Source organism: Fragaria vesca, linkage group LG1, assembly GCF_000184155.1.
Source record: "Fragaria vesca subsp. vesca linkage group LG1, FraVesHawaii_1.0, whole genome shotgun sequence".
In the NCBI taxonomy this organism is placed as follows: Eukaryota; Viridiplantae; Streptophyta; class Magnoliopsida; order Rosales; family Rosaceae; genus Fragaria; species Fragaria vesca.
Genome location: NC_020491.1, coordinates 20390036 through 20405601, shown reverse-complemented (window position 1 = coordinate 20405601; position 15566 = coordinate 20390036). Strand labels below are relative to the sequence as shown.

At 37.1% G+C, this 15566-nt stretch overlaps 1 protein-coding gene across 1 annotated transcript in view; it reads right to left on the bottom strand.

Moving 5' to 3' along the window:
* Nucleotides 1-5261: 5261 nt before the first annotated feature.
* LOC101305985 (nodal modulator 1-like) overlaps nt 5262-15566 on the bottom strand; it is a 10827-nt gene continuing 522 nt past the window's right edge. The window contains exons 4-27 of the mRNA XM_004288489.1: nt 15295-15351; nt 15130-15194; nt 14839-15008; nt 14566-14627; nt 14338-14421; nt 13954-14113; nt 13252-13367; nt 12762-12890; nt 12247-12318; nt 11967-12062; nt 11818-11895; nt 11547-11669; nt 11060-11236; nt 10708-10911; nt 10494-10607; nt 10146-10396; nt 9905-9950; nt 9559-9807; nt 8604-8834; nt 7585-7676; nt 6683-6911; nt 6188-6544; nt 5938-6011; nt 5262-5816 (exon numbers count right to left, since the gene is read on the bottom strand). Coding sequence (XP_004288537.1) covers nt 5711-5816; nt 5938-6011; nt 6188-6544; nt 6683-6911; nt 7585-7676; nt 8604-8834; nt 9559-9807; nt 9905-9950; nt 10146-10396; nt 10494-10607; nt 10708-10911; nt 11060-11236; nt 11547-11669; nt 11818-11895; nt 11967-12062; nt 12247-12318; nt 12762-12890; nt 13252-13367; nt 13954-14113; nt 14338-14421; nt 14566-14627; nt 14839-15008; nt 15130-15194; nt 15295-15351 — 3342 coding nt within the window. The 3' untranslated portion in view covers nt 5262-5710. The remainder of the gene's footprint in view (nt 5817-5937; nt 6012-6187; nt 6545-6682; nt 6912-7584; nt 7677-8603; nt 8835-9558; nt 9808-9904; nt 9951-10145; nt 10397-10493; nt 10608-10707; nt 10912-11059; nt 11237-11546; nt 11670-11817; nt 11896-11966; nt 12063-12246; nt 12319-12761; nt 12891-13251; nt 13368-13953; nt 14114-14337; nt 14422-14565; nt 14628-14838; nt 15009-15129; nt 15195-15294; nt 15352-15566) is intronic.

The following is a 15566-nucleotide window of genomic DNA, read 5'->3' as shown; positions in this document are numbered from 1 at the left end:
CTTCGTCGTCACCGTCTCGAACTCATAGGAGAAGGTGCGGAGAAGAAGATGACGAGGCTGATCGGAGAAGGTGCGGCCAGTGATGACGGGGCTGATCAGAGGATCGGAAAAGGTAGAGGAAGGTCCACACACACTGGGGAGATCTACTAAGGCGCATAAATCTCTGCTTCCAACGGCGGCGGGCGCCGAACAAGTGGTGGATGACGTCGTTGGAGTTGGTTGGACCTTGTAGATCCGGCTGCGCGTTGAGGAGATGCAGTCGAGGTCGAAGCGGAGGTCGTCGAGGAGTCTTCGACGGTGGATCCATATGTCATCGTCAAGGCGACGGCATCGTCAGAGCCGAAGATGCAATCAAGGCTGAGTCGGAAGTAGCGCCGAGGCGGCGGCGGCGGCTTCGCCATGGTAGTGGGTTCGAGAGAGAGAGAGAGAGAGAGAGAGAGAGAGAAAGAGAATTGGTGTAAAGGAGAGGAGGGCATTTTAGGTACATCGTAAAAGTAAAATAACAGATTTAGCCTTAAAAGTGGACTTATATGAGTAAAACTGTTATGGTGGACTTATGTAGGAGAAAATGTTCAGAATGTGACTTATATGAAATTTTCTATTAAACTTTTCATATGCTCATATGAAAGTTATTACCATCAAAATTCATCATCCTCTTCACGAAATCAAAATTCATCATACTCTAAGTCAGTTTAAATAGTTATTCTTCTCTTTTCCAAAGCAAACAAAAGGAACCTTCAAAACTTGAAACTTTCAGCCTCGTTGGGCTTCATCCTCAATGGCTTCTTCGACCGACACAAATCGAAAGGGAAAACGACCTACTATTCCATAATTTGTACACTACTTCTTTTGCAAGTCTTTCAACACTAACACAGTTCAGTTTGACACAACAACAACAATTACAATATCAAGAACAATTAATAGAACCTTCCAAGTGTGAATAAGTTAATTTAAAAAGTTATTTTTATTTTTTCCCAACCAAACAAAAGGAACCTTTCAAAGCTTGGAACTTATCAACATGTTTCTTAATAAAAGAATTCAGAGAAAACAAGTTGAAAATCTAACATCATCCAACAAAACATGATAATGTGTAGTCCTCGTGATTCCAATTATTTTAACCTATGAGCATATGAAGGATTAAAGTGTCAACAACTCTTGTCTTCACCATCAAAGACAAAACATCAAAATTCATCATCATCTTCTTAGTTTTTGTTGTGAAAATTAATTGCGTTTTGTGTTTAAAACATTATTGTCTCAACATAATACCTTTCTTGGTTTTAAAACATAATTGTCTCAACATATCAAAATATATTTAGCTTCCATGCAGTTTTGTTTTCTTTTAAATATGTTGAACATTTTGGGAAAACCAATTCCTGCAAAGACCCATTCCTCTTTCCCTCTTCCGAATCTTTTTACTGCACACGAGAACATTGTTGCTCTCTCACCATTTTCTGATGCTCGAAATCTGCAGAAGCCGTCTTTTCAATTAATCTATATATTGATTTGATTAATATAAAAGTTTTATGCGTGTTAACAAAAATTGATAAAATGATAGTGTATCAATTTTTCTTTTTTAAAAAAAGGGTATATCATCAAGTCTAGTGATGCTATTATATCATCAATATAATGACCGATAAATTTGTACAATTGCCTATAGTCTAATTGACAAATTATTGGATGAATAAAAGTATTAATTGAGATGTTTATGGGCTAGTGTTATTAACACACCCCATCTATAATGAGAGCCAATCATGAAACAAATTTAAATGACAAATTTGTAAATAAAATTGAAATGTGTGGATAGAAAAAGGGAGCTGAAATTGACACTCCCATTTTTGCAAACCACACTCCCTTTCAATTGTTTATTATTATTTTGTTTAGTACTCTTACTTCTCTTCCAGAACTACCCTTAGTGGGGCGTCTTCCCCTCGCACCAAAATTTACAGAGCTCATAATCTCTTTATGAGACTCACAACAGAGGGACTGCTGCCGAACCTACCAGAACCCGATCTGATCCCGGCCACTGAGAAGCTGCTGATACTCCAATGGAAATGCAGATTGATAGTGAGTGGGAACACACTTTAATTGATGATTTTGATGAAAACCTCTGCTATAGTATCATTTGTCATGCAAAGGGATGATTCCTATAGACTTGAAAAATGCTGAAAATAGAACAAGATATGATGATTCAATTTGCCAAGAATCCTTTCGGCTCCAACCGTGTAAAAGGGGCGATTTTCTCTTACAAATTGATAGGTTTGAAATGGAAATTTGATTTGAAATTTAGAGAAGAAGATGGTCATAGGGAATCACTTTATGGAAATTGGAATTTGAAAATTTTGAATCGGTCACACACGCTAGAAAATCAAATAAGATTAGCTTGGTTTTTATGGGTGATTGATGGGAAAGTGATGAAGTTATTTAGGGTAGAACAAATTGAGTTGAAGTGAATACCATAGATGGTAAAGAAGAAATGGAATCAGTGAGGAAATTGGATTCAACTGCTCTGCAACTTAGATTCTCTCTATTTGAGAAACCCAACATCATGAAACAAGCAGAGTTTGATAGCTCCCGTCTTCACCCAAACAATATCTGCCATCTTCCTTCATACAAAATTTCATCATGTGACCCTTATCTGGTTTATTCAGTGAGAAGAAGAAATGTGAGAGAAGTAGACAAATCAAAACAAAGTAACAAACGCAGGAAAGGAGAGGAGGAGAGAGTATCTATTTCACGTGGAAGAGAGAGTAGGAAAGTTAAGGGGTGATTTGGTCAAAGCAGCACAAAGGGAGTGTGGTTTGCAAAAGCGGGAGTGCAAATTTCAGCTCCCTAGGAAAATAGATGAGGTGTATTAATAACACAAAAGGGTGTGTTAATAACACTAGCCATGTTTATGTTCTGGTCTCATGAAGTATAAGAGATTTAGGAACTCCATTGACGAGTCATGTTCATGCCATTTGGTATGACTATGAGTGTTGTTATTGGTGATGTGTCAATGATCATACTTGTTTTATCCGTACTGCATCTAACCTTTTTGTATGAATATAATTATTTGATAAAAAAAAGTGTTTTGAGGTACTACATCATAAACGTGGATACAATTACTCAAATCATCAAGTGTGATGAAGAACAATTTCAATCACAAAGTACAGAAATGCATGCAAACGTGTTTTTCATGCTCAAAATGTCGCACCCTCTCAATCTTTAGTCAGTCACCCGACCTCTGTTTGTTTTTTTATTTTTTTTATCAAATGGGGTTGTCATTCATACGGAAGAAGTTACAAGTGGTATGATCGATACAATCAAACCACTAATAGACCACTTATAACAAACATCAAACTAAAATGCTTGACCCTAACTTCTTATTAGAGCTAATCTCCTGTACACCATGAGGCTAGGAAAGTGATCATCAAGATCAGAAGACTCAACTGACAAAAAGCCAACAAAGTTGGTACAAAGTGTCGGAGATCCAACATGGCAGTGGCTTCAATCCCATGAAAGATGAAGAACTTGAGTCAACTCTGCCTCGTGAGTAGTGAATACTCGTGATAAAAACGGGTGAATACTATCATCACTTATCAGCGGTGTTTGTAATGATCCAAGCAATACGACCACAAATCATCAACATAACCAAACGCTAAAGACAAACATAAAACAAACCAGAAAGAAAAACTAATAAACACAAAAAAAAAGAAAAAGAGATGCAGCAGCCCAGCCTTGACCACCACGACTAAGCCCATTTCAACATGGCCTAGATAAGCTCCCCCATGTCCGAACCCCACCCAATATCAGCCCAGTCTGTGGCCGAGGTCCACTCCACCAAAACCTGCTTTTGTCGATCCATCGCACTGACCAGAGACCAGATCTAACATTAGATCACCCATCAGTCTCCGATACCACCACGAGCAACTCAGACTGACTTGATTCGAACAGAAGGAAACCAGATTGGGTACAAAGACCACCAGAACAACCACGAACAGCCCACGCCGAATCAGATCTAAGCCATTTTCCGACCATCTCAGATGGATCTGCAACTTCCTACTCCATCTCTTCCTCCCTTCCATCTCACCCACCAAACCCAGACGAAAACCAATAGGCAGAGCCAAACAAAAACAGGCACGCACTTCAGCTAAACGTGTCCTCTCCCGGACCGAAGCATCGTGGCGAGGGACTTTTTCTCTTCCTAGGGTTTTTTAACGGCGCGTTCTATTTTTCTTTAGGCTTGTGGATAGTCAAACACCCATCTCAGATGGGCCCCTGTTTGTTGAGTATATGTTTTTCATGAATTATGAAAGCGAAAATAACAAGAATGATGAACCCTATGCTTTCCACCAATTATTTAGCAATAGTTAACGATCTTCACAAGAGGCGCACCAGGCCCTTGTACGTCTTAGCTTATAATTATTTTAATTTTTTGGTTAAATGCACCACAAGTTTAAATTCATGACCTTAATATTGTTGGTTAGACTCCCAAACCAACACCGACGATTCTAGCTTATAATTGTCTTGAAGCATTTTAGAATCACTACTAAATGCAACATGTCTTGGTCAAATGATTTATTTCGTCCACACTAGAAGGTTGAAACGCTCATGCAGCACTGGCAATTTTGTTAGTCGATCATCAAAACCTATTCCACCTGAAGGGGTTTCAGAGGCATGCATACTACTAATCTGACAGAAACTAATTTCTAACGGTTGGTGAAATGTGAAGATAGTAAAAACCCGGCCAGAGCCAGTAAGAAACTAAAAAGCATGAACAAGGCTTGGCTCAGTTGGCTGAACAAAAGCTGGAGATTATGGTCAGGGATGGCATACAGTGGTGCATTCTTTCGGGATGTTAGGAGAGGTGGTCTGCATTAAACTTATAATTATGTGTTGCGGTTGTTGATTCAAAGCATCAAAATTGGCCAAAATTATCACACTAGCCCAGCAATTTTTGTCAGTTTCCTGTTACATAAGTTCGGTCTAGGGTTTAATTATTCACTCAGGGAAACAGATCTCAGGATATCTCAAAAGTCTCAAGGGAGTTCAACTAATGGGCAGATATCCTGTAACCACAGAACAGAGAATCAAATAGAGACTGATGAATGAAGGAACGGATTGCTCGTTGGTTTATTTTCCTTTGTTATGGCAACGTAGACACAACAGTTTGAAGGAAACACCTCTGAGTTGGGATTACAACTGAGAGAAGGCAATAGCTTGCAACAGAGAAAGATATCAAAATCAAACCAGCTGCATCAGTTAGTTAGCAATGGTAGTTTCAAACATGTCAACTAGTTCCTGTGGTACACCTATTTATAGTGAAAAATGTAGGAAATACAGACATTACGTGCTCCTAACTGAGCCCTCTTATCCTTGTATTCATTACAATAATACAGGATAGATAGAAGGCCAAGAATTAGGTCATGAAGGGCCAAAACCATGGTGCAAGTCATGGAGCCAGAAAAATTTGGGCATGAATTGGTGCAAGCTTTTCCTAAGAAAAGAAGCATACTATGTATTACAGAGGGGACCTCAACCATGGTATAAGTTTCTGCTATAAAGAATGATCCAAAATTTTGACTGCAAAACAATGCGAGTCTACTACATCAGGGATGAAATAGCCTGACCAGTTTCCAATTCCTAGCTCTTTCTATAACCTTGAAGTTGCAAGGGCTAATCAGATTGACAGTTGAAGTCACTCGAGGCACATCTATCGGGCACAAACAGATCAGTACGTCTTTTTTCTCAACATGGGCTTCCTCACTTCCTTCTTTGCGGTTGTAGTGAACCCAGGTGTTGGTGTTCCAATCATGGATTGATACAAATCGTTCAACCTTCAAAGTGAGGCAAAAAAAAAAAGAAGAGATGGTATATTCAAGAGCATGTTCAAGAGCACCAAAAGGTCCACAACCAATAAAAGACGGTACTCGGTGAAAGGTAGATAATGTATTATACCTTGGGATACTAATAAATAGAGCAATCACTGAAACTCCTACGATAAGAGGAAAAACCGGAGCTGGAGTCAAATCCTGCAAGCCATGGAAGAAATTAAGGAATCTTTAGTTAGATTTTTTATTCGCTTAACCTACTCCAGTGTCAAACACAGAAATAAAGTCCTTCTGTGTTTGAATAAGCAGCATAGTCAAATGTATTTTCAATTTTGTTTTTAAAAAAAAAAGACAATGAAGAGCGAGGTGTAACGAACCTGCTTCTGGTGATCCTCTTCAAAACTGTATTTGAGTGGGCCAACATGAATATGAGCATTCTTCTCTAAATCGACCTCAATAATTTCGGATTCAAATTTGTGGCTGCTAGATGGAAGACTAGACCGGAGTTGCAGAAGGTGCTTACCCTTGGGTAAGTCCTTCACCTGGAAAAAGTTTGAAAGCGGAAGTGGGAAGACGGATTGAATCTTAGGATTTTCACCAGATGATTTGATTTCCACCAGTAAATGCGAGTGCAGTTCCTCATTTCTCTTTCCTTCGACATGGCAACTTAAAATAGTTTTGTCTGGCTGTTCAAACACCAGAAAATCTAATCCTTTGATATCTTCGTACCCAACCTACAAAATTACCAAAGTTAATTCAAGGTTCACATATGCAAAAACCGGGTTCTTCCCTCTTCTTTTTTATTTTATTATTTTAATTTTTAAATTCTAAATCTTTTATTTGTAGTTTGAAAATGATATGTACAAACTAACCTTAACCGGAACAGAGTCAGGTGATGCCCTCTCAATTTCACTGCTGCCCAACCCATCCCTTTGTACTACTTTGATTACATAGGTTGTGTCAGGAAGAAGTCCTCTCAAACGATAACTTCCAGATGAGTCAGTCACTGTTTCCTCATAGAAGCCTTTTGATTCTGATCTGGCCTCAATTAACACACCTTCTTTTGGTTGGCCAGACAACAAAGCGACCACACCCATGGCACTGAAAGAATATAATCCAACTTAGCATCTCTCAGAAGGAAGCATAAATTGATACCAAATTGTATGCTGTTCACTGTTACAATTTCTAGAATACAGTATGTACTACGTCAGCAAATAGAAAATAAAACTTGAACGATGCATGCTCTCAAGGAAGTAATAACTAAATGTTAATTGGAAATAAAATTCCAAAAGCATATGATATACTTGATATAGATAATCACCAAAAGCATACACATAGAATCAAAAATGAAAGAAGACCAATGAGGTAAAGTTGTATTGTGGACTTCTTTGCCAGCCTTCTCTTTGCTATACCTTATTCAATGAATTTTGTTTCAATCAAAGAAAGGAAAATGTATTGCATATAAATTACATCAAGTCATGAGGGGTCTATTCAGTGTTTGCTCATTTTTGACAAAGAATACAGCCCCTGTTAAAATTTGGTACGTCCAAGAACCATTTCAATGCACATATATCCCACCAAAATTTCTAACCCACAATTTCTTAGTTCAAGAAACAGTAATGAACTCAAAAATCGTACTATGAAAGTCTGAATAAGAGAATGGTTTGCCAAAGTCTGTACATTTGCGGGCAGTCAAACAAAGTTATGTATAAATAGTGTAAAAGTATGGTTTTATTACAAACCCAATTATAAGAGAGAAGTTTGACAAAAAAACCTGTATGCAACGCGAGTGGCCTGGAAAATAGCTTCTTTAGACTCCCCGGAGCCAAGATCAATAGCCTGTGATGGAGGAGAGAAGGCATACTCCTAGAAGATGCAAAGAACAAGGAAAGTCAATTATTTGGGGGAGTGATTGATTATAACTTTACCCTATGCAGGTCACTAGCTATTTATCTATTACAACCATTCTCATATAGGGGCAGACCTAAGATGAGACTATACTGTAATAACAAAAAATTATGATATACAGGGAGAAAGATTCAATCAACTGCTGTTGCAATAGAACTATAAAAATAGAAAGAGATGGTAAAGAAACAAGCTGCCAAGTGATTTCCTTCTTTGGAGTAATGGGAGTTTCAAAAGCGAGGAGTATGGTCCCTATATTGGAACTCGTTTGGGTGATGAGAAGGCAAACAAAATCAAACCAAAGAGAAGTGAATAGTACAAAGAAATGGTCAAATCCTATACTTTTGTCACTTTGTGTTTTGTCCTACTGACAGACACATACTTCGGAGGACTTGAGCATTAGAATGAAAACAAATAGGTTCACATATCGAATGTATTATCAATACTTTAAACTTTTTTTTAACTTTGAAAAATACAAGCTTTCATTCTGGGACAAAGCATCATGTAAAATAGACAGTTACAAGTAAAATAGACACGTATAATGTCCTATCAGCTCTCAGTGAGCAACCAATGTATGATACCTATACGAGGAAGGTTGATGGACTGCGACATAAGACACATGTCCATTGGACTTGGACCCAGGAACATTGGACCAATCAAACAAACAATCAACAAAGACATGACATGCATGTGGAAGTGTGTATTTTGATATACTTGTATGACTAACTAGCCCATGTTTAAATGTCAAAGGATCTGACTTAAACGATAATGTCACTGTAATTTACAAAAAAAGTTTCTTAGGGCTGAATTGATCTGTTTTAAATATATAAAAAAGGACTACAAATTAAATGATTGCTTTCAGATAGACTTTACATAATAGAACTGTACCTTTAGCAGAGGACGTAAATAGAAAGTTCCAGGAAATAAGTTACTAAAGAGGAATGCTCCACCAGCTCCAGATACCGAGTTGTTTCTGTAGCCATCATCGCCACTCAAAGATAACAACACAGAAGGAATGAGCTCTCTGGCGTCATCTTTAGAATATATATCTACAGCAATTTGGCCAAGCTTCTGACAGGAAAAGGAATGAGGACCAACTTGTTTTAAATGGTAGCCAAGCTGCACAAAAACCCAACATTTCGATGACATCAATAATTGCAGTCTTATTCCCACTCATTTAAAAAGTGCAGATAATACTAGCGATTCAACTCTTTGACTAAAAGCACAAACATGAAATATAGAGCCAGGTATTTATTCAAAGTTTCAAACTACATGTAGTTTGACCATCAGCTACTAAAGATTTGATTGTACTAAGCGAAAAAGAGAGTACGATCATAAGTGAAGAAGGAAAAACATATATAAACCAGTCCCGTGCCTTTATCAATATGATGAAAAACAAAATACGCAATTTTTTTTTTAGTGGAAAAAATACGTAAGATAAGCACATAAATCAAAATGATATGAGAATATGATATACTTGGCTTCTGCCATTTTAACTAGCCAAAAAGTTACTAAATAAAGATGGCACATGAAAAGAGATACTAAATCTCTAGCAAACTATTTAATCAAAAAGTTATATCTTCAGATAATATCAATAGATACTGCAAGTCTCCAGAATTCTAATTAGTTTTAATTGCATGTATCTTCCAGTTGCTTTTATGCTTTACCCTACAACATTTTTCTTAATAAAAAAACATATTTAAAAATAAATTAAAGCAAAGTATACCACAGAGGACATCTTGTCCTCTGACTATGCTGAATATGTGCACAGCAAAACAATAAGCAGAACATGGAGATAAAATTTAATGCATAAAGTAAAATAGTGCCACTTCATGTTCCGAACCTTTGAAGCCTCAACATTGTATGTTATATCATCATATAAAGGCCCCCCAACAAATGAGCCATCTGTTGCTGTGGCAGTTTCAACAACTAATTCCCCTTCCTTAAGTTGTGCAATGTGGCTATCTCCAGCAGCAATGATCTTAATATGAACATCAGAAAGAGGGGGAGACACTGATCCTTTAATATATAAACCTAATCGACCATCAAATGTAGGGATCATAGCTTGACAACCATCATTATTAACCACAACCTGAGAAGGAAAAGTGAATAAAGAGATGCTTATAGTTGAATCAATAGATCAAACAAGAGATACTTGTAGTTGAAACTTCTAGAAAACTCATCCATACATAATGTTGTCTGGGATAAAACAATATCTTCCCCATGTCATTATTTCTGCAAACATCATCGGCTCAAGTCAGAAGCATAAGTAATAATGTAAAACAAAATAAAAAACACTGATCCATCTCTGTTACAATCAAGTCTGTTTTGCATGAAGAGGAAATAGAGCCATGTGAAAAAAGGGTACCAACTCAGTGCAGAAACTTATTAAAGAAAAGACATAGAATGAGAAGAGATTTAAAAATGCACCTTGCATCCCGAGGAACAAAGATAAGTTTTTCTCCAAGTTTGGCCCATACAGAGAACTCATAAACAGAATAACTTGTTTGCTCGTTTCCAATGGGAGCAAGTCCAGCTGTTGTACTATCTATAATACTGCCCTCAGAATTCACAATGTCTACAATAAAATTCTCAGATAACTTGTGCACACCATCAGATGAGCTTGATGCAACATTGATTTGTCCTTTAAGAAGGTACTTCTCTCCTTTTAGATGAATAGGCTGGAAAACAAATAACAGAGGGAATGAGATTGTACTTGAGGAAGGTCACGAAAGAAAGAAAAAGAAAAGAAATGAAGAACCAACATAAGGATTATACCGATGGGTTTGATGTATCAATCTTAATTGATGAGCTCCCAAAGAAAATACAAGAGTTGACAAAAAGAAGTTCGTGTACTCCAGGATGTTCCACACATATATTCTGGGAACCCTTCTGCAGACCACAACGAAGAGAAACAAAGATGAACATCACATGATGGTACCTGTATAGTTATTTAGTTCATCTGAGCTTATAAAGAGAAAATGGGGCCAACCTTAATTTTTAAATCCATGGATGAACCATCTGGATGAATCATAGAAGCATCTACATCATGGGTGGAAATCAAACGGATCCAGTAACCTTTCTGGACAAATTCAATTCCTTTTACGTCATCAACACCAACATCCACATCAATCGAGCTTTGCTTCCAGCACCAATTATCTTCTCCATTAACAGATTCCCGGGAGTTGCGTTTAACCTAAAATGATAGCAAAGTAAACACACAAGTGAACTAACCACCATCATATATTTATATTTATATAAAACCATTGTCAACACTGAAGTGTCCAGAATTTAAACAGAAGTTAAAGGAAATATCAAGGGTAGAAAAAAAAAAAAAACCTAACCTCAACTCTGTATTTTCCAGGGATGACGTCATGAAAGAGAAATTCACTACTCTCATCAGTCAAACTAATTGTCTCTGTCTTTTCATTACGCTTACCACCTATACTGCTAAGGGCAACAGAAACAGATGTGCCACACTTCTCTTTGCAGACTACAGTTCCGCGTACTGTAACTAGTGCCTTATTGACAAAAAAGAGAAGACAAATCAGGAAGACGTATTCATCAAAACATGCTTCAGAATCTGTCATACAAAACAGTGTAAAAATGCTTCAGAACTTCTATATTGATAAACAAACACTTCTGATATCTAATTTTCTGGCCTAATAAATTATTGACAAATAAAACCAACTATAGTAGAGCAGCCAAATCAAACCGAGTGTGATGCCAAAATACTATACTCAATCTTTGAATGCAAATTAAAAGAGTTTGAAGATCCAAATAGATATCATGATACTTGATCAAAAGACCAATGTCCACATACTTATTTACCTGAGAAAATTTGACGTTCAATAATGGACTTTTGACCACAACATCAATATGAGATGGCACAAACAGTATACCAGAAGCACTCTCAGGTGCCAAAGCAGATAAACGATATTCACCAGTTGGAACCTGGAAACACACAGACAAACAATCCCAGTTGAAAACCTACAGAAGAAATACACAAAAACAAGATACAGCAATACAAATTTACATCTTGAATCCTAGATCACTACTCATTTGTAAAATACTTCCATCATTGCAGATTAAGCTAACATACCTCGAAGCAGAAATTTCCATTTCCATTGGTTTGCTTCACTTGTGGTTTGACATTTTCAGGTCCATGAGTCAAAGCCACCTAGAATTCAAATGAGACATAAAAACCCTGCATATAACAAAGAATGTAGAAAACAGGAATTGTGATTTTACCTTTGCCTTGTAACCAGCACTAACCATCTGCACCACACCGCAGACACCATAGGAAACTGCTTTAATGTCCACAACAGAAGCCATGTTCGGCAATACCTGGATCACCATCAAGTGAGAAAACAAAAGGGATCAAAGCATCATTTGATGTAACATAGAAAACATATATAATTCACATACATAAGTTGCAAAACCTTGTACATTGCAACTTCTAATATGAAAGATGGCGACCTTGTGAATCACCATATAAGTACAGAAAGGAACTTTTCTTAAAGGCTCTTACCAAATAATCCTTCAGATTACTGAACTTGTAATGCTCCTTTGTGGCTTCTATTGTATAGCGATTGGAAGTAACCTGAAACATTCAACATAAGCAAGCTAAAGGCAAAGGGACAATAGAAATAGAAGGCTATCTACTTTGGACAGGTTATGGAATTCGGAATCATTAGAGGCGTTTCAACATCTTTTGCAAGAAGTTGTTTGGCAACTCATATATCTAGCTTGGATGGCTCATGGTAGCACCAAGACTTTTAATATGATTCAGAGCAAAAGCATACTTGCTTTTCTTATTAGTGTATCATGTATAAAGGTGACCACTGAGGCTATAAGTGTAGACCACTTGTTGCTTCATTGGGCAAATAATGTAGAGTAATAGTTAAGGCTAATACTTGCCATGGTGTTCGTTGGGGCCTGTAGTTCTAGTGGTTAAAATCATTTATCCTACACTCTAGGTCACTAATTCAAATCACTCCTCCAATATCATTTATTAATAAAAACTGGTATCGTGCATTATTATACCTGGTCAAGCTTGTAATAACCTTGTTTGTCGGTGATGGACCTTTCATGACCATCAACTATAATCTTAACACCTTCAACACCCATGTTGTTTCCGTCAACGACACGCCCTCCAACAGAAAATCCAGTGACCTGCACAACAGATCATAATATGATGCAGTTGAAAATATACATCAAATCGGTGAAGACATGTATAAACAAGACAACACTTTCAAATGGATGGATACACAGAGCTATTTAATCCAAATGAGAAAAGTGTAAAATAAGTATACTCTACTACAAATACACTTTAAAATATATTAGTTTCTCAGAGATGGATGGGCAACCAGTAAATTTGATCTAAATGAATTCAGGCTAAACTAAAGACATTTTAGTTTCATTTACTGTCACAGTTGTACAAAAATATCCAGCAATAGTCAAATGCTGAAAATAAAATATCACAACGTCACCAATTCATTCGAGTTCTGAACTTGTAGGACACTATGCACTTTACCTGGAATGTTTGCGGAACTGTCACATGTTGATGTTCAACAGTCACTGACATGACGGGAGGTGAAACATCAAAGACCGTGTTTTCTCCCTTGTAGTAAGGTATTAGCTCATAAGTTCCTGCCAGTGGTTCAATGAAACTGAGCAATATTTCAATTTGAAAAGGAGTATAACTGTTGAGGTGCATAAAATGATCATGTTCCACGCACCTTGGACGGCTTATAATGTGTCTAAGTAACCGGGATTTATAATCAAAGGGAATGAATGAATGGGATTTGTCTACTAAGCAAAGATGATATATGCAGAAAGACAAAAGCAACACCCCTCCCCAACAGAGTAACATGTATTGCCCAAAGACCTGACTTCAATATACCGATGGGCCATGGAAATGCTAATCCATGGCTGTCAGAAAGGCCGCAGACACCTTAACAGCTGATCTACTATTTCCTTTATTATAGAGTTTACAATCCACCTAGTTATAAAAATGTAATGCTAGATACAGTTAATCTATGTTTTGTTGATCAGAAATAAGGAAACTATCATAAACAGTGCCAATAACAAGCAATCAGCTAGCATCCAACGCGACAACTACAACCAGTAACCATCCAAAATTATTATATCTATGCAAGTTCTAAACAAGTAAAAGATTAACAACCAATGAGAAAGAAAACAGAAAAATGAAGCAGATGATATAATTAAAAATTACCGCAAGGTAGCGACTTGAACATGAATTTTCCATGTGCATCAGATATGGCGTGGCAAAGAGCCTTCTTCATTTCAGAGCCTGTACCAGAACCTTGGGGACAATTTACCTCTAAGACATCATCTGAGTGTAAATAAACATGAACTCCTAATATTGGATTCCCCTAAGATAACCAAAAACAGAAATAAGAATAAAGTCAATTAAGTAGGCTGAAGTCCAGTTTCAGATCATCATGTTATTACAGAGCTAACATCAATTATGATAAAATATCAATAAATGATAAAGAAAGATCTCTTGCCAATGGTGGAAACTCAATGTAGTTTTAAAGCAGAGTCAACAAAGAGACATGTTTACAAAACAAATTCCTTGCACAACTGTCATCTTTACCTGAGAAACAACAAATCCGCTTATGTCATAGCCAGGAACAAAGAAAATGTCATCAACTACACCGTTACCAAATCCCACATTCACCTGCAAGATTCATTTCCACATGAGTGTTGTATTAACTTGTGAAGGGTCATCTGACAAATTGTACTGTAGCATGAAATGCAAAGAATAACACAACATAATTCCATAGCATAAAAGATTGTGGGGGAAGAAAGAAGAACCACAAACCTCTGTTGAACCTCTTATTTCAACTTTCAAGTCAGGATGCGAAGCACGTATTTCATATTTTCCTGCACCCAAAGGATGTTGGTAAGAAAAATATTCAGAAAAAGAATGCATACTTAAAATGAATAAAGAATGCATAAAGATGATTACAAGGAAATCTTAGTGAATCAGATCATAAAGAATGCATACTTAAAATGAATTTTCACACAGAAATTAAAATCACAACATCCTGTGAAGTGTGACATATCAGAAAAAGTTGGTAACGATGTGTATTACCTGGAATAATATTCTTGAACAAGAAGCTTCCCCCTGACGAAGTTGAAACAGAAGAAACAACATCACCACTGTCTGACAAAAGTTCGACTTTGATGTCTGAGGGACCTCCATCTTGAAGAGCACAGCTCTCTCCACCAACAGCTCCCAGAACTCTACCAGAAATGGAGAACCTGCCACACACAAACAACTAGCTAACTTATACTGAAAATCCAAAGTGAGCACTAGGCCTAATGCAAATGGTGACAATAAATTACAGAAAAGCAAAATAAAACATAATCTACTGAAACTCACCCTGTAAACCGGAAATTAATATCTTCACTGCCATTGCAGCCAGTGTTATCAACAACGACCGGAACCTGCAAGACACTAGAGCTGTCAACTGCCGAATCAAATTGGGAGTCCAGCAGCGGCCTCAGTAAAAAGAAAAAAAGAAAAGAAAAAAGACAATAAATAAACCTTATCAGGGTGCAATGACCATCCTTGGGGTCCGTTGATTTTAATCACAAAAGAGCCCTGCATTGCAAACAACGTTAATGAGAAGCATTTGAAGATAAATCCGGAAACCGATTAAACAAACAACAGGTCATATCAAGATTAAAATAAAACAGGATTGAATCAACAGCAATCCTAGTAAGAGTAAATGCGGAATGCAAATGTATAATTTGGTCAGTATAAGAGAGAGAGAGAGAGAGAGAGAGAGAGAGAGAGAGAGAGAGAGAGAGTACGTA